The 19,100-nt window shown below is 41.6% G+C and overlaps 1 protein-coding gene across 1 annotated transcript in view; it reads left to right on the forward strand.

The window, feature by feature from the left end:
• The first annotated feature begins 2,958 nt into the window (after nucleotides 1–2,958).
• nudt14 (nudix (nucleoside diphosphate linked moiety X)-type motif 14) overlaps nucleotides 2,959–19,100 on the forward strand; it is a 41,559-nt gene continuing 25,417 nt past the window's right edge. The window contains exon 1 of the mRNA XM_080024196.1: nucleotides 2,959–3,069. Coding sequence (XP_079880322.1) covers nucleotides 2,989–3,069 — 81 coding nt within the window. The 5' untranslated portion in view covers nucleotides 2,959–2,988. The remainder of the gene's footprint in view (nucleotides 3,070–19,100) is intronic.

Genomic DNA, 19,100 nt, shown 5'->3' on the forward strand with positions numbered 1-19,100 from the left:
ATTTGCTCGGAGCGAACAACTCTTTTAAATGACTCTGGAGTCACTCCGATAAAAGAGCGGGTGCGCGATGGAATCTCAAATTCACCAATGGAAAATAATGAACTCCCCGACATCGTTCACTCAAAGTCCTCCCCCGGGCGAGTGGGTTACACCGACTGAATCCAATGAGCAAAGAGTCAGAAAATGGAACAGCTTTACCGGGTCCTCTCAAGCGTAGTCGTCACTTAGAGCTCATTTCCATAATTCAAATTTTTTTTTTTTTTTGGGGGGTATAATTTCACTCATTTTCAACGGCACACTTGGTGAGCTGGTTCAAAATCACTGCTTTACTTTTACCCCTATTTTAAGTCGGCTTATGAACTTGTGAACTTGAGCGTGGGCAGCGGACTGGTGAAGCACCGTGACTGGGGCACAATGCTTGGAGCCGCCGGGGCCCTCCCAGCTTATCAGGACCTGCAGATTGGGCCGGATCGGGCAATATAAATCGGACCTGCCCAGAAGAAAGACGCCTGTTGCTCTTTGTGCGGTCCGCACATTGTTTTGTCTGAGGGGCCCCCGTATTTATTTAGATGTAAATCAGCGAGCAAAAGTTGTTACATCCTGTCCTTGTGTAGTGGGCGGAGGGGCCCCGGGCCCTTTTGATGGAGGAAGTCGGACCTTATCGAGATCTGAGCTCGCCGTAGATTGTTTTTCGATTATTATTTGACGCTTTCCCCCCGCAGTGTGAGCAGGTGACATCATCTGCACGCCGCCCTAAAAAAGAAAAACCCCGGAGCCCTTGATGGAAAACGCTCCCACGGCCATCTTTGGTCATTACTCAGCAATTTGAGTCGGGCGGGGGCCAACCCTGGCCGCGAGGCTCAATCTGACTAGAAATCTCGTCCCCTTTTCTTATCGAAGTTTCCTCGCTTTCTCCTGTGACGTATGTGTGAGGAAAGCCGTAGGGAACCAAATCAAAAAGTCCAAAGGACGTGGAGGCTGTTGCCATCACAGCTCCCTATGACGCATGAGTAGATATTTTCCATTTTGGAGGTGATTTTTCACGGGTGGCATAGCTGTATAGGTTCATGAAGTGTGGTCCGAAATAACGTGATTTTGATATCGGTTGGTCTTCGTTTCCCACACGGATTCTTTCCCCTCGCTGTGTCTAAACTTGCATCCGGGGGAGCTCCTTTCTGGACGACACGGACCGTAACTAAACGCGTACGAGCTGCAGCGTCTGATCTCCACTTCTGACTTTCTTTGGGATAAACTGGGACATTAAGTGTCTATTTCGGTCCCTCCCTCTGAGACAGGCTCCGCTGAGAATTTCCACATGCTGTAAAATTAATTTGGGCAGCGGCCTAAGGATATCAGATTGGCCAACGAGGCCCTTCTCAAGGCTGCATATGCTCCCCTTCTGTAACATGTTTTAATAAAAGTAAATGATGTGTAAGCGCACTCCAAAGCAGGACATTGGCCTCTTAATCCAGCCGCACTCACGTCCATGGTTCTCAACTGGTGGCTCTTGATCCAGGACAGGGTCCCAGGCCCATTTTGAGTGGACAGTGGTAGAGTACAGAGTACACCTCTTCTACTTCTTCAACAATACTACTACAGTACTACTTCTAGTACTACTGCCACTACTACTACTACTACTGCTTCTACTACTACACCTACTACTACTAGTACTACTACTATTACTATTACTACTACTGCTTCTACTACTACTATTAGTACTACTACTACTACTGCTACTGCTACTACTACAACTACTTCTACTTCTACTACTATTACTACTACTACTACTACTACTACAATACTACTTCCATTACTACTACTGCTACTACTGCTTCTACTACTACTATTACTACTACTACTACTACTACTACAATACTACTACCATTACTACTACTGCTACTACTGCTTCTACTACTACTATTACTACTACTACTACTACTACTACTACTTCTACTACTACTGCTACTACTACAACTACTACTACTTCTACTTCTATTACTACTACTACTTCTACAGTACTACTACTATGACTACTTCTACTACTACTTCTACTATTACTACTACTACTACTACTACCACTACTATTACTACTACTATTATTACTGCTACTACTATTGCTACTACTATTGCTACTACTACTACTACTACTACTACTACTACTACTACTTCTACTACTACTACTACTACTAATGATAATAATAATAAGAATAATAATTATTACAAATAAAAAACATTCCCATACTACACCTCACATACATAAATCACAACTGCATTTCGACCTTCATGACTAAAATCATCAAAAACCCTAATAATAATAATAAAATAATGCAAATACTACTACTACTACTACTACTACTACTACTACTACTACTACTACTACTACTAATAATAATAATAATAATAATAATAATAATAATAATCATAAAGCTTGGTGAACGGTGTTCAACATGCAGCGTAGTATTAGTGACCAGGCCAACAGTCAACATGCAGAATCACTGAAGGACTTATGGAGAAAGTAAACCGTCAGCACTCTTTTTTCACGGTGCAGTTGGTTGCAGACGAAAATGACAAAATCAAATAAAACTTTCTCTTCAATCAGTTTGATATAATATTGATAAGTTAATATTATATATTTTGGAGATGACTAATGTGCTTTCATAAGACATACACTGGAGACGGAGAGGAACAATTGCTAAAATCTTATTGTTTATGTAGTCGTAAATCTTGTTTAGAGTAGTATATACAGTTAATTTTGTACTTCTTTCACGTATCTCAAGGAGTATAAGTCACTGTCTTGTTCACCGTACATTACTTTATCATCTCCAAACCCTGGTTAATACCATAGTATGGATTGTCCTTCGAGGGCTTCCGTAGACGCCCCCCTCGCTCTGACAAGCAGCGGCTCTGGCTGTTAGCTGTTAGCTGTTAGCTGTTGTCAATATCCTATGTGCGGTGAGGCAGCCCCGTCCAGCCAAACAGTGCACTACTATGGAACAGATCAATAACATCGAAGTCGTCCCCTGCACCGAATCAGACTATCTGAAACCGTTCAGGGTGCACTACAACCAGGTGAGTCCACAGCAAATAAAGCGCCGCACCGGCGGTATCATTGCGTTCATTTGTTGTGGACGCTAGCAGCTATCTGGTGCTAGCCGATGCTAGCACGGCACCCTCGACCGGTTAACCCGAGGCGGGTATAGAGAAGACTCCGGGTTAGCACGATGGCTAGCCGTTAGCGTCTGGTCCAGCGGCATCCGGAGCACATGCTTCACATTAGGGTCGGGGAGGTCTGGGTCACATGCGCCCTCATGCACGTCCACCGACCAGCGCCATGGCAGTGAATCCAAAGGAGGAACAGGTCCCTGGTTGTGGAAAGACTGCAGTGTGGAGGTCAGGGTCGAGGTTCTTAGGAAAAGATGCTGATGCTGATTTGACCCCCAGTGGAAGCATCACCCAGACACCCAGCCATGGGAAGGGCATTGTTGGAATTTCACCTCTGCAGCCCATTTATAGCTATTTCTTGCAATGTCTTTGCAAATTTGCATAGTATTACACATAGAGGCAGACCTTTTTCCTAGATATTTTTACTCTGTATATGTGTGTGTATATATGTGTGTGTTTCTGTCATTTAGATTGTATTATATATATATTACACTTTGTTTTGCACAGCCTTGAGAGTTGCCCTTTTGGTCATTTAACTGAACAAATTGTCTTGAATCTATGAGCCAATTTAAAAGCACGATGGTTAACAGTGCAAGTTGAAAATTGAAGGTGAAAGGAGCATCTCTGCACCACCACTCTTCCAGGTGGGGGGTTTAATTGAGTTGCGCTATGATTGCGGGTGATCAGAAACGCCTGTAAAACAACCTCTTCTGTGGTAGCTTAACAGTTTTTTGTTTTTTTATAGAGTATACATGTAATATTCGTTTTGACAGCCTTCATTTTCTCTGGAAATGAATACTTCACACTGCAGCACTTTATCGATCGCTTCACTATTCTCTCCTCAAGCCGATGTGATATTTGACTCCAAACCCCATCTCATGGCTCTAATGTCCAGTTACACCTCTGTGGCGTCTCATCACATTTCTCAGGATTTCCTTGCGGTGCTGCAGTTGTCATCTGCAGCACTGCACAGTCTGAATGATAAATTGATTTGTCAATGCAGGTTGTGTTTAAAAAACAAACAAAAAAATAAAAAACACTTAAAAATATTAGTGTCGTATGTGGACTCATCATTCCATTTATGGAAGTAAAGTTTAGAAAGTGTACATTTAGTTTACAATAGATGTGACCTTGACACTTCTATGAAGGTATATGCGTAATGTACACAGATGTGTGCAACATAGAAGTGCCTGCCAACATAATTGCGGGTAGTGTTCTCAAAAGCACAATTCAGAAAGTATGATAGGTATTACAAAGGTCATTGCGCAAAGTTGAAGGTTTTAATAAGGGGGTATATAATCTGATAACCAGACGGATCGGGGAGCTCATGTTTCATTTGCTCTGCAGAATACATCTGGGCACCCTCCCATTCAGACCGATTTCCACCCGACCTTGCCAGGGTCTGGCTAATCACAAATGTTTATTTAATATCGGCCGGGGTTTGATACTATGACGATCCAGAGGAGGGCCGTTGAGGCATTTTGGTAAACAACCAAGATGGCTGCCGCTGGAACAGTGTGTCAAGTCTGGTATTGCGACAGTATTAAACTAACTGCACGGTATATTTTCTTTAAAAAGTTTTGTTGATAAGAAAGATGTGTTTGCCATACTTCCGACAGGATTTGGTAAAAGTAAAATTTACCAACCCACTTGCTCAGTGCTACGTCACATGTTTCGTTGCTCGGATTGATTGTGGGTCTGTTCAATTGCGTCCATAAACATTTTGGTCTGCACCCGTTGGTAACGACCCTTGTAAATCAAAAATGAATGGAGAGATTCCAGACTAAGACGCATTTGCAAATTAGTTTCGTGATGCCAGGCTAATGGGTATAAAGGTCCAGGCTGGCGGGGGACCGATTAAACAGGCCGATATTTGCACATTTTGAGGTAAATAGCATCGGCCAATGCCTGCACTCACGAGGCCGATAAACAAAAAATGTCTGCAGACTAGTGTAATTCTGTGTCAATTTTTCTATACATATCGATTCAGAATATTTAAAACGGTTTCAATACTCATTTTCCACACTATCGATATACAGGCAGCAGCTGCTTCCCAGCTGTCTCTCTTCTCTCTGACAGCGAGTTGACACACACACCGCTGCAGCACCCACATAGCCCCGCCTCCTCTCACTCACTTGCTACCTTCACCATCTCATTCATTCCAGTTTGTTATGGTGTTATGGTTCATTAAAGATGGTGCAGAGCCTCCGCAACCTGTTTTGAAAGAAAAAAACAGCAGTGCTGTTTGGAAATACTTCGCATTTGAGGCAAAATGCAAACCTAATTCTGAGAATTTGAGTGGAGTTTTTTATCTTTCTCCAGACAGTGCTGCGCTATGTGTGCTTTCCCGTGGCTTTTTCTTGTGTTTTTATTTAAGATCTATTTATTTTGTGTGGTCCCTTGTGTGATACAACATTTTTGAACACAACCGAGTGTTGTGTTCAGGCCCATTCCCTCCCGTTACAATGAAAAGCCTTGTGTGTCCCGTGCCACATCACACCGTCTCTCCGTTGCTATGGGACTTAATTTTGTAAAAACTGGATGTTTTAATGTAAATACTTCAATAATAAATCCTGCAGTTCTGTAACCGGGAGACTCTATTTCCTGACCAGACTTTAATATGACAGTTTGTTTTTATTTTTTTATTAGTAATTTATTTATTTTTCATTCATAAGTTTTGTTTTGTTAGTTTTTTTTTTTTTTACAAAGTTTGGTTTTTTGATTACCTGTAGACATTTATTTAGTTGATCTTTTATTTTTTTTTTTTTAAATAAGTGCACTGCAGAGACAATGCAGACAATAACATTAGTGTTTAATAAATGTTAATTTAAGTTCAGCAATTTTGTGGCTGTTATAATTATTGAATTGTTGTATTTTATCAGATGTAAAAACAAACTTAAAAAAAACAGGAACATGATATTAGTACTATATATCGGCCATCGGCCACCCAGCTCTCTAAATATTGACATCTGCAATTGGAAAAACCCATAATGGTCGACTAGTTGGCTCACATTGCCATTCTATTAGGTATCGGATATTGGCCTGTTAATGTCATAAACCTCCCTTTTGAAAGAGTCCCACGGTAGTAGGGATGTGTGCGATTAGTCGATTAAATGTTGCTACCCTCGGTAGTTTGCACCAGAAATACTAGTTGGTTAAACTTATTAGGTCCTATTATAATATAAATGTAGACTTTTAAATAACATATTGACATAATTTGCACTGAAATGTGGCATACGGAAGATAGTTTTCCCGGTGTCGGTGACCCCTCATCGGGCCCATTTCCCACAGACTTGGTTAAGCTATGTTTACTTGCTGCGCTTTCCCCGGGATCCCCATCTGGGATCCCGGCCCCCCGGGGCTCTTGCGCACCGTCGGGGGAAGTGGAGCTTGAGCGCGTGCGATATTCCCAAAAGATGGTGAAATATGCCTGGGCAGCGGCATTTAAAATACCATTTGGTTATTGAAGAATGTGATTAATGGCTTCAAATGGCTCTTATAATATATGTATTTTTTTTTTTAAATGTACACAATATTTTGTCACGCTTTTAGACTAATCGACAAGTCCAAGTTTAATCTTCTGTTTAAACGTCAGGGAAATTAGTCGTTAGGAACATCCCTTCTCGGTAGGGCTGGGCGGTATACAGACTTCTTACGGTATATCAATATAGTTTCAGACCAGATATAGGACGAGACAATACTTTTTATATTGATATAGTTTGATGTTGCGCTAAGATACATAACCAGTTTCTTCTGTAAAGCCTTGCCTCTCTTTCTCCCCCTCCACAACACTGCTTGCGCGCAGAGGGAGAGTGGGGACAGAGGGAGTCCATAATAATTTCGGCTTCTTTTTTTGTGAAGTCGCTTTAAAAAATCACGGGTCTTTTTTTTTTTTTTTTTTTTTAGCTTGTTTTAAAAAATATTGTTTCTTGTTACGAAAATCTGACAAGCAACTTCATTTTTATTTTCCATTTATGGTCGTTATTTTCCCCAATGCAGAGAGTGCCGACCAATCTTTTGTCTTTTTCAGGGAAGAAAAAATAAATGTGTGAAAAGGACAGTAATCTGTTCAGAGACAGATTGGTCTGATTACAGCTGTCATGCACTTCTATTTTGCAAATGCAATTTTATTTTCTTTACACATTCTGTTAATGAAAAAGAAAAAAAGTGAATTCTTCAATTAAAGGCAGTGATGTATCCTGGAATTATTTCACTTTTTTTTTTTTTTTTTTTTTTTGGTGTAAAGAATTTTGAATTTAACAATATTGAATGTCAGTATCGGCAGCCTCAGTCCAGGGTATTGGTATCATCCCTTAAAAACCCATATCGGTCGAACCCTGGTATGCAGCATTGCGTTGTATCTCCCAACAATGTACGGGCTAGATAGGCGTTTTTCTTTTTACTTGTAGGGAGAAGGACTCGGCAATATGTATCATCCAATGATATTTTTCGGATTTTTTCATAGTATGAAGATGTGTTCACACTTATTTTGCGTCCTTTGTTTTTGCAAGCTTCTCAGAAAGTGCTGTCAGTTCAAAGCGTGTAAATATGGCCTAACAGTACGTGGAGTTATATGGATATTTAAAGTAAAATAAGCCATACTAGCCATTAGGGTGTCATGATTCCGATTCAAAATTGAAAATCGATCAATATGAGCGTTTGATTTCGAACTTCGAAATCAGAAGCAGGATTGCAATTCTCCCTGTATTTTTGTGGGTAATATTGTCCAACAGGGATCTTGACCGCCCATATTGGGGCAATCAAGAAAAAATAAATGTGATCTCTAATGTAACGTTATCTGAAAATAAAATGTGTACTTTATCACTGAAGCGGAACTTGTCTAGCGTGCGTGCGCACGGGGGGGTGAACCGAGCCGCAGGGGCTGGAGATCATCCGGACCGCAGTTTGTGTCTAATAATTGAGAAAAAAGTGTGCTCCAATTCAAAAATAAATAAACAATAATAATACTAGCTTTATTTATTTAGCACCTTTTAAAAACACAATTTACAAAGTTCTTTGACGAAATAAAAGCAGAGAGCTCAGATCATGAATTTAAAAGGCAAAGGAACATTAAAAAATAGGAATTAAATCCATTCATTAGATTCAAAAAAGCGGATAGAGACAATAAAAATTAATAAACACAATATGATAATAAGAAATAGAAATAAAAATGAATAAGTAAATAAAAAATAAAACTAAAATAGATAAAGAAAGTGGCCGACATCACATAAAAGTACTATAAAAATGGGTTTTGAGAAGTGATTTAAAAGAAGTCACTGACTCTGCTCGCTGTATCTCCTCAGGCAAGTCGTTCCAAAGCTGAGGGGCCCTGCCAGAAAACATTTACATTTACATTTACATTTAGTCATTTGGCAGACGCTTTTATCCAAAGCGACTTACAAGGGAGAATAACATTCAGCTACATTGCGACAGAGATTAGTGTAACAACAACATTGGTGTAACAATAAATACTGCAAGGTGGTGCAAAGTAATTGTAGATTAGGACAGGAGGTACTCACTGAAGAGCTGGGTCTTCAGGTGCTTCTTAAAGACAGAGAGGGAGGTCCCCGCTCTGGTCATTTTTGGCAGCTCGTTCCACCAACGTGGAACTACAAATGAGAATAGCCTGGATTGCCGTGGCTGTATGGCCGGCAGAGCCAGGCGACGCTCATTTGACGAGCGCAGCATCCGGGGGGCAACATGTGCTCTTACAAGAGCATTTAAGTAGGCGGGAGCATTCCCAACAATCACTCTGTAGGCCAGCATAAGAGACTTGAACTTGATGCGGGCGGCTACAGGTAACCAGTGGAGCTCGATGAGCAGCGGAGTGACATGTGCCCTCTTTGGCTGGTTGAACACCAGTCGCGCCGCCGCATTCTGTATCATCTGAAGTGGCTTCACCGCACAGGCCGGCAAGCCTGTTAAGAGGGCATTGCAGTAGTCGAGACGGGACATCACCAAGGTTTGTACCAGCAGTTGAGTGGCATATTGGGTCAGGTACGGCCTGACTTTTCGGATGTTGAGTAGTGCGAAGCGGCAGGACCGGGAGACTGCGGCAACATGGTCCGAGAATGTCAGTTGGTCATCAATAATGACACCAAGATTCCTTGCAGCCTTGGTAGGAACAAGAGATAGAGTCGATTTTAATATCAATGTTGTGATAAATACCTTGTTTGGCCGGGAAGACCAGCAGTTCCCTTTTCGCCAGATTTAGTTGAAGATGATGAGAGAAAAGGCACGGTCACCCTTAGTTTTAAGTCTAGACTTTGGAACAGCCAGGAGGGCCCGGCCTGAGGATCTGAGGCTGCATTCTGGCTCATATGGGGTCAACATATTTTTTTTTATGTAGCTTGGAGTCAGACCCAGACGTGCTTTAAAAGTGATCAGTAAACTCTTAAAATCCATTCTGAACCGAACAGGGAGCCAATGGAGAGAAGCCAGGATCGGGGTGATGTGATGCCGTCTTTTGGAACCGGTAAGAAGCTGAGCTGCTGCGTTCTGAACAGGTTGGAGGCGAGAGAGTGACTTTTGGTTGTTGCCAGAAGGGAGGGAATTACAGTCGTCTAGTCATGATAAAATTAGGGCGTGGATTAAATTTTCCGGGTCGCTTTGAGATAGTATTGGTTAGATTCTTGAAATGGTTCTTAGTTGAAGGAAGCAGCACTGGACAATATTTTTTAAATTTTTGGTTCAAAGTTTAGGTCAGAGTCAAATCGTACTCCCAAGTTTCTAGCAACAGACCACTCTCAATTTCGCTGTTAGAATTTGGGTGAGTAAACAATAGGATTTCTGATTTTGAATTATTGAGCTGAAGAAAATTGTGTGCCATCCAACAGTTGATATCATTGAGACAATTTACAACAGCAGCTAGGCTGTTTGGGTCACCAGGTCTCATAGGAAGGTATGTATCTGTGTGTTGTCTGTGTAGCAATGAAAAGAGACATTGTGTCTTTGAATAATTTGGCCAAGTGGCAGTGTAGCATAGATTGAAAATAAAATTGGACCTAAAATAGAACCTCGCAGTACACCACATGTAATGTGAGATGTAGAGGATGAGTAGTTACCTGTGGAGGTTATTTCTAAAAGGAAGGAATAAAACTAGCCACGCGTAGTGTCCTTGATGCCAACCCAGGTGTTCAGACGGTCGATGAAAATGGCGTGATCTACAGTGTCAAAGGCTGCGCTTGGATCTAAAATAATTAAGATTGCACTTTTCCCCCTTGTCAACCTCTAAAACCACACTGGAATTTCTCAAAGATGTTAGTGGCACATAATAATAATTTGCTATATTTTACAATATCCCCACTTGATTTGTCCACTTGAGACGGCAGAACAGAGATCGCAGCTTGTGAGAAGTGGCGGTACGCACCTCTATGCGCTCCATGAGAGTAGCCAACATTATGGATATGGTTTGGATTGTGATATCATAGATTAGTTAATAATGTTAAATGGAACATGGTGCTGGGATATGAAAAAAGTCTGATTAGAGAAGACATGGACGCAGTGGGCGGAGGAGAAGAGACTCACTTGCGGTAGTGTTGAAAAGTTTCTCTTTTCAGTAAAAAGAGCCGCCTCCTATGGTTCCCAAGCATTTATTTTATCTATGAAATATTTTGTGTATATTTATTCCTTTACAAAAGAATAACATTATTTATAATTATTTAATGTGACTGGTCTCAAAGTTACTGAATGAGGAACAAGTGTTTTTTTTTTTTTATATTTAAGACTCTATAGTCTGACAATGGATTTTCACTTCTACTTTACTGTTAAAAACTTTGCAGATGCACATACCTTTTCAGCCATCTAGCAACCCTTTCATCCGTTTTTCATCCCAGTTTTAGCCTGAAAAGGTAAGCCAAGCCCATGTTCACTCTTGATTAGGAGTAAAATCCACATGTACTTCCTTTTTAATTTGTCTTAGGTGTGTTTCACGATGATGCAGTGAGGAAATGAATTGGAATAGAAAGTACACATCACATTTAACATGATAACCCTAACCCTAACCCAAAACACTGAGGGGGGGAATTTACAAAGCAATTATGTGGCTTTTGCGGCCGCTCAATTGCCGCAAATAACGGAAAAAGCAAGCGTCTAATTCACGAAGAAGTAGGCTTGGGCCGATTTACAATTTAATCGTCTATAGGCGATCCACTGCGTCAGTCGCGATCGACTCCATCGATTGTGGTTGACATTGATGACAGTAAAAATATTGACAGTAAAAATGTAGTAAAAGTGCAGTTTACCGTTCTGAAACTGGAGCGGAGAGGAGGAGAGGGAGAGGTAGAAAGGGGTGGAGGCTTTCCCCATTTCCCCATTGTTTGTTTCCTACATGTATGAAACCAAATGTTTAAACACAAATGAGTTAAGGGACTGTTGAAGTCCTTACTCAATACTGTTCCAAAAAAACCTGTGCGTCCCCACTGTCGAGACGCATGTCTCCCCGTTGCTTTTGGACAAAATTTACTGGATGTTTTGTGTAAATACTTTACTTGTAAATAATAAATCCTGCACTTCTGGAATGGGGAGACAGCATTCGCTGCATTACATTCCGTTCTGTGCGTGCGCAAACCCTACCGCGCGCCCCTATAAAATCGTATATTGCCGAACGCTGCCCCCAAGCAATGGGCGATTGTAATTTCGCACGATCTCCCAAGCCTACAAAGCACCCTCAAACAGTGAAATGCACCGCTAGTGATGCTGCCATGCATATAGTGTCCCGGTGCTATTTGTGCGTATTTAAATTAGGTATTATGCATGCATTTGTTGCAAAATTGGCCCTTTCTATGCAAATGAGCCACGTTGCAAATTGCGTGCAATTCACAAACGCCAGCGCTAATAGCCTCACGCAGTTAGAGTGATGCTGTTACCATGTGCAGAGACCAGGTGGTAATTGAGACAGACCAAAACAAGGCTCTGCTGCACTGTAGTCTTCGGAGAGCTGGTGCAACTGAATCGCCTTTTAGAAGCGGTGTCAGACCCTGACCCAGACCCCATGAACCTGATCTCTTAATTATATTTTGACATTATAATTATTATTACTCTCATGGTATCTGTTGGTAGTAGAACACACAGCAGCCTGTGGTTTTCAAAATGCACTCAGAAAGCAACTTGTTGACTTTTTTTGTCAACTTTGATAACCTTTTGTACAAATCAGGCGTTACAAATTTTGACAAAAAAACGGTTCTATAATTCCTATTAAACTCAAAAGATATCGAAAAAAATGACTAAAAGCTATAGGGAATAGCGATTAAGTGGTCAAAAAAAACTGGCATTGAACCACAGATGGCATCGAACCTCAGAACCCCGGACAGCTCTGCAGGCCGCGGCCTTTCCCCTGTAGCGACCCGGAATTTTGTAGAGCAAAATATATTAAATCAATATCGGAATTTCTACATTGTTGTATTAAGATTCAGTCAGAACTAGAAATTCTTAAGTTAAATTAGTGTGTGTGCGTGTGCGTGTGCGTGTGCGTGTGCGCGTGTCAGTCAGACGCTTCAATAGTGAAAATGGTTTTGTGCACAAGTCACATTTCACTTATCACGGGAGGAGAGGCGAGAAAGAAGGCTATAGAAGACCTTAGATCAGGTCTAGATCGGGACCTGTCTCCCTCTATGTGCAATCTCCATGCATAATTAGCACCCGTGCTTAACGGGGACACTTCGCCCCTATCTTTTGTGAAAAGGGCCCTAAAACGGCACAGATAGCAGGCACAATTCATGGTGCTATTAGTGGCCACAAACCATTGCTTTGTGAATTCCCCCGACTGTATTGTAAAACCCCATACCCGCATAACGCAACATACTTCCTACCACCCCTAAAAGTTTGGACGCTATACTGTATTATGCCACATTGAGGTTCCTATCGGTCCCTTGAGAGCCGCCTCAGCATCCTCTTTAGGTGGCTTGTTCCTCAAACAGCAATTTGCATCACTGAGTCACGCTGTTCAGCTACCCACACTTCTCTGTCCTCCATTCAGAAGACACACACGTACACACGCACACAACACCATTCCCATTATCTCCTGCAAAAGTGGCCCCAGTTGAGCAAGTTTGATGCTCATTTTGCAACGCTGTCAACCCGTGGAAACCCCTTGCCTTTCTTTGTGGGAGTGACAGTATGCTATGATAAGGTCACACATAGTTGATAGGGGTTCAAAAAACATGATTCTGTTTGTGTTACGGTTTTGGGGTCACTGTTAAGTGTATATTGGTCCATTGAGGGTCGAGAAAATCTCATTGCAAATGGCTAAAGTAAACCTACGGGCACGGGCAATATTTTTTCCACTTCTAAAGTTTAAGTGCAATATTTGACTAACTCCACATTAGGCTTGGGCGATCGTGCAAAATTCCAATCGGCAATATACGATTTTATCGAGGGGGGGGGGTGTGCTCTGTGCGCGCGCAAGCCCATTGTCGCGCTTATTCCTGCTGGAATAAGAACTTGAAGCTGGAGCTTTCATAAGTGTGTCTGTGTGAGGCATTGACTGGGCTGGGGTGCTTCACTCAAATGGTTGACAAGGGGTGAGTTGAGGTTGTCCCAGCTGAGGCTGCATCTTCACATTCGCCATCTGGTCTTAAACACAACTGTGCCATGCGTCAGTCAAAGGAGATTTCCCAGGACGCTAGCAAGCATTGATTGATTGATTGATGCTAATCAGTTGTCAATGTGACATTCAAAAAACATTTTTAAATGTTTTCATTTAAAGTGGATTCAGCAATCCACTTTGAGATTGACAGGGTACAGGCGGAGAAAGAATTGCCATTTTTTCTCTGACCTGTCAGCCAAAAGGAACCTGTCATCCTTAGCCTAGGCGAAGGGCATTTTTTAATTTTGGAATATTATTTTAGTATCTATAAAACACTAAAGCAGGATACAGAGTCGGTCCGTCACTTATTTCAGCAATCAATTACTTTAATCTGAGTACACTTTGCAGACGGACAGAACATTGAACAGACACTGTTGAAGACAGCCTAAATTCTTATATCCTTGACCTTCCATCATAACTGTTAGAAACAAGACGCTGTTGGTGGTGTAGATGAGGCCTTGTTGGTGAAGCGGTTTTGCGGGGAAGCTGGGGGATTAGAACGGTGCCATTTGCAGTCCACACCTGCAACAGCAGAGATGGGCTTTATACTTAATTAGGAAAATTACGAACTAGCTAAAATAGCAGATGTATAACAAAAGGTGGCGGACTATCTCTTTCTCCTCTTTTGCCTTTCCTTTCATCCCGGTTGTCCCCTCTCCTCTGGAGCCCGGTCAGAGGGCGACCAGGGAGACCCCAACCCCAGCTCCCCACTGAGGCTATTTAATTAGAACTAGGTTTTTTTTTATGTTGTGTTCTTACCCCTTGTACTATCTGGGGCCTGGTCATGTTCAGCAGAGTCACTTTAAGAGAAGTCTTTTCACTCTCCCTGCCATACATAAAACTATTTACATTTCCTATTTAGGTGCCCACATGACTTGGAAATAACAGTGTTAACTGAACTAAAGGACTGTTGTCACAGAAAAACTTCTGCATTACTTATTTTACTGCTTCTATTTATCTACCATCCAGCACTCTGCAAAATGATCAGATTCTATAAAGCGTGATTGGCCACTATTGCTGTAGATATCATGTTTCAATAATGACACTCGCTGCATCTGGAATGGCACACTATGTGCTTCATACTACATGTGCGTACTATAATCCAGCATACTTTTAGTATGTGAGTAAAGAGAACGATTGCTTCTCGGGCGTCGTACTACATCGCCCCTTACTCACGCGGGGCCCAGATAACGTCACACCCCACAGGGACCTCTTTAGCATCAGTATTCGTTGCCTGTTATGTTTTTCACTACCTCCACCCCAGCCCCCTAGCCCCCGGGCGCTCCACAAAGCAGGTGACTCTCCCTCGTTGACTCCCAGAACTGCACTCTCCTTCATCTCCTTGTGCTCACACTGAACCCCCAGCCTAATTGGGCTCCATTCATTCACCACAATGATGTGAATAATTTATCTCTTTTGTGTAGCTCGCGGCCACCTCACCAGCACATGTCAAGCGAGTGTTGCGGTCCATTTTGCCCCCCCCTCCACATCTCCTTTTTTCACATAAATTGATATGTGCCTATTTGAGCTCCTAAAACAAAGCTAACTTTATACATTTGTACCGATCATCGGGCCGTCATGATTGGTATAAACGTTGACTCATCGGTGACTCGCCCCATTGGGCCACCAATGCAATTTTAAAAATGATTTATTCAATGACCTCACTCACTGTAGATTGTTAAAATATAACTGATTGCAGAATAACAATGTCTTTGTTTTATATTTTTTCCCAAACATGCAAGATTGCAACATTTAAATAAAGCATATATTTTAAAATGAATAGAATATTTGCATTTCATGGGTGTTCTAGACATAGCTGATATACTAGGATATTCAAGGCATCAGTGGTTTATACTACCTGCGGTTTGATACTATTATCACCAACGGTTTAATACTACAGACAAAATGGTGCTTTGGACAAAAACAACTGCTAAATGATGTAATGTTTGATGGGCCCAAAAAAATAATATTGGTGGCAGCAGTAGAATACTACTGGCCTGGCTCATTGTTTAAGACACCAGAAGCCCACCTCCCATGTGATATTTTGGCACACTTATACTTGCTATTTTAAGGGGTTTCGGGAAAGCATTCTTGTACAGCCCCTTTTCCACGGTCAGGCCAAACGTTCCTCAGCACAGTTCGTTACAGTTATAGCCGCAGTTCCACTACGCATGGTTTGGCATGGGACAGTTGTGAACCGTTCCTATTGCTGGATTTTCGCCCCAGCCTTGTAACTAGGGCTTCATTGAAGAACTATTTTGATAATCGATTAATCTGTTGATTATTTCTTTAATTAATCAGTGAATCAGATAAAAACATAAAAATATATTTTATTTTCTCCTTCTCACACTTTCACACATTAATTTTTTTCTGAAATGATATTGTATGAGTTTGCAAAATAGCACAATTTACATAAAACTCAGTACATGCTTGTTGATTTAATAATTTCTTATGTAAAGGCCAGTTACCCAAAGGTCAAGTACAGACAAGACACTAAATTTATTTAAAAAATATATATAAAAGATGTTCCAAACAATGCAATTTGCCCTAGCTCACTCCTTACATGCAATTGTGTCTCACTCTGTAATAAGTGATCAGTGATCCGCCATTTCAAATGGTTTTTTTTCTTGAAGTGAAGTGGGCCACGGCTCCGCAACACGTTTCCAATTTATTTCATCAATTCATTGTTGCAGACCTAGTAGTAACAGTACTGAATGTGGCCAAAATGCGCTGCGTGGTGACTGAATTACATAAGTGTTCGATGATTGGTTTCTCAGGGTGTGCGAGGACATCCCATTCGATATGTGTAATTTTTACATCCAACGGCACCATTGTTAAAATACTCACTTTGTATGAGACAAGCTCAACAGCATTTTCTCTTTTTCCATCCATTTTTGCCAGTCGTGTTGTGAATATTGGGGGGGGGGTGTTTTTCAGTGGTAGAACATGTTTATTGATACGTCAACAAACAGTGGATAGCTGTTAATGAAAATGATACTCACTACGTAGCTGTAATGGATTCTTACGTACATACGTAAATGAACAGAGCAGCAAGAACAAATCTGAGAAAATCAGACAAATCGAAATCCTCCATTGGTAAAGAGAGCGTGGCCAAGGCAGCAGGTCCTTTTTTTAAATGTATATATATATATATTTGTGTAAATGTTGTTTGTTTCTTTGTTTATTTGTCTCACCGTGGTGATTCTCCCCCTCTTGGAGTAGTGATCACTTATTTATAGACCCAAACATGATAAGTAGTTCTCCAAAGAGGGGAGTTGGTGGTGGTTCTCTATAACCAAAAACTGTGCTCTTGTCATTCTACAGGTCATCCATAAGACAGAGTTTTTGCAGCAGTTCTTGACGATTTAACAATGAATAAAGAGCTGCATTGCAGGTTGAGAACCTGAACTCCACCTGCAGACTAACTCTGTCCTAGATGCAATGGCGTACAAATACTCTGTGTTGTATGCCCAGCATTCTGACAGCACAGGTTTAAAAATATATATAAATAAATAAAATAATATTAAAAAAAAATATATATATATATACACACATACATATTCTCGGGGCCGCTGCTCCGCAATGTTTCCATTGGAAACACAAACCTTAACCGAGCACAAGCAGGCTAATCAGCATGGCTCAGCGCGGCAGCACTTCGGCGTCAGAACAATCATGGAAATGAGGCTTATGTTGTACTGTATGTTCCTTAGTGTAGCCTGCAGATTCGTTTACCCTCCTGAAACTTTGAGACATTTTTGCTTAATCTGTTTGTTGTGACAACATCAGCTAAACTGACCTGTTTGGTTTTTAACATTTTCAATAAATATATCAACCGCTTGAATTTGTGGTGATCTAAAAGTGCTGTTGCTCTCACTCTCAACATCTTCGTATTGCCTGTATGGAAAGGGCTTTTTTTGCCATTGATTTTGTTTTATTGACTAAAGCTGCTTGCACATGATTACCATCAAAACTTCCTATGGAGAAAGCAGTGACATCCAACTACGGCATTCAAAACTTCACCTCCAGAAGCCCAGAGTTCAAATAGATTGAACTCTGACCCACTAGACGCTAACTCTCCAAAGTGCTTCCAAATCAGAATGCACCATTGTCGAGCACCAAGACTCAAAAGTTCCACCACCAAAAAACATTTTATTATATGTTGGTGTAATAATTTCAATGTTTAATGTGTTTGAAGAAGGGTTATCAGAATACATAACGCTCAGCTACCACCCTACTTTGCTTTTGAGCGCCGCACTCTATTCTTGTCATAGGTCTGCCACGTTACACTGGAATAAGCCCAGTTTATTGTTGTGATAAAACAGTATTTAGTATTCATCGTGATAAAACACACTGTTTTCTACCTTGGCCTATATTTGGTGCCATGTGTGGCCCTGTATTCCACCATTTTTGTCCCTTGGTTGCTTATTCGGTTAGTGGTCATTAATTGTTTGCGGGATGCGCCCTGCTTTTCCTTTGGTTGAGGCTGGTGAATAAAGCACACCATGCCAGAGCTGAAATCAAGGGAAATTGGCGAGCACATGGTGGGCATTAAAGACCGCTTTGTCCATTGCTGCACGAAGGCATTTAGTCTTTTTTGTTCTTTTGCTGCAGCTGTGAGGGTTATGGTGCTGAAAGCCTGCTGGGGTGGGGGTGGGGGGTCTCCTCTCTCATCTACGCATTTGATGGTTATTTGAATTAAAGCACCTCAGAGATCAAGACCACACAGCCCTACTCTACAATACCAATCTGCAACAAGGGGGCCCTGTCATCTCGGAACCCAAAGGGAGAACATTAATTTTCAAGGCCTCCCGCCCCCTCCCCCTTCTTTACCGAATGGGCTAATCTCTCTGTTGTAATCCATGTCAGCCATGATTCTCTGTCCCCCCCCAGGCTATTCATACTGCCCCCCACTCCCCACCAAGTACTCCTGGTAATGAGTGGAACCCCACCATCTGTGAGTGGTGACAGGACACTAGAGGGAACGTCTGTCTGTGCAGGAGCGTGTGTGCTGACCAAGCAGACCCAGCACAAGTTTGTGACAGTGCGGGAAGCTCACATTATTGTCAGACAGCCTTTTGTCAGGTTTTTGCAGGATTTTATTGATTCTTTGCCCCTCTGCAAATCTTTTCTTTTGCCAACATGAGCACTCACGTAAGAGACTAGAAACATGTTGTGTCACTTCCCACTGGTAACGGGCTGGAGCCATCTTAACACTCTGGATGCACTTCGGGATTTGCAAAAATTGGTTTGAAATAAAATGTGACATCCAAGTTTCCTTATTTGAAAAGGAGATTTTAGGTTTTTTGTTTACATTTTTTTTTCTGTTCCCCACATTTAAGAACAGTGAGAAGCT

Source organism: Zeus faber, assembly GCF_960531495.2.
Source record: "Zeus faber genome assembly, chromosome: 2".
In the NCBI taxonomy this organism is placed as follows: domain Eukaryota; kingdom Metazoa; phylum Chordata; class Actinopteri; order Zeiformes; family Zeidae; genus Zeus; species Zeus faber.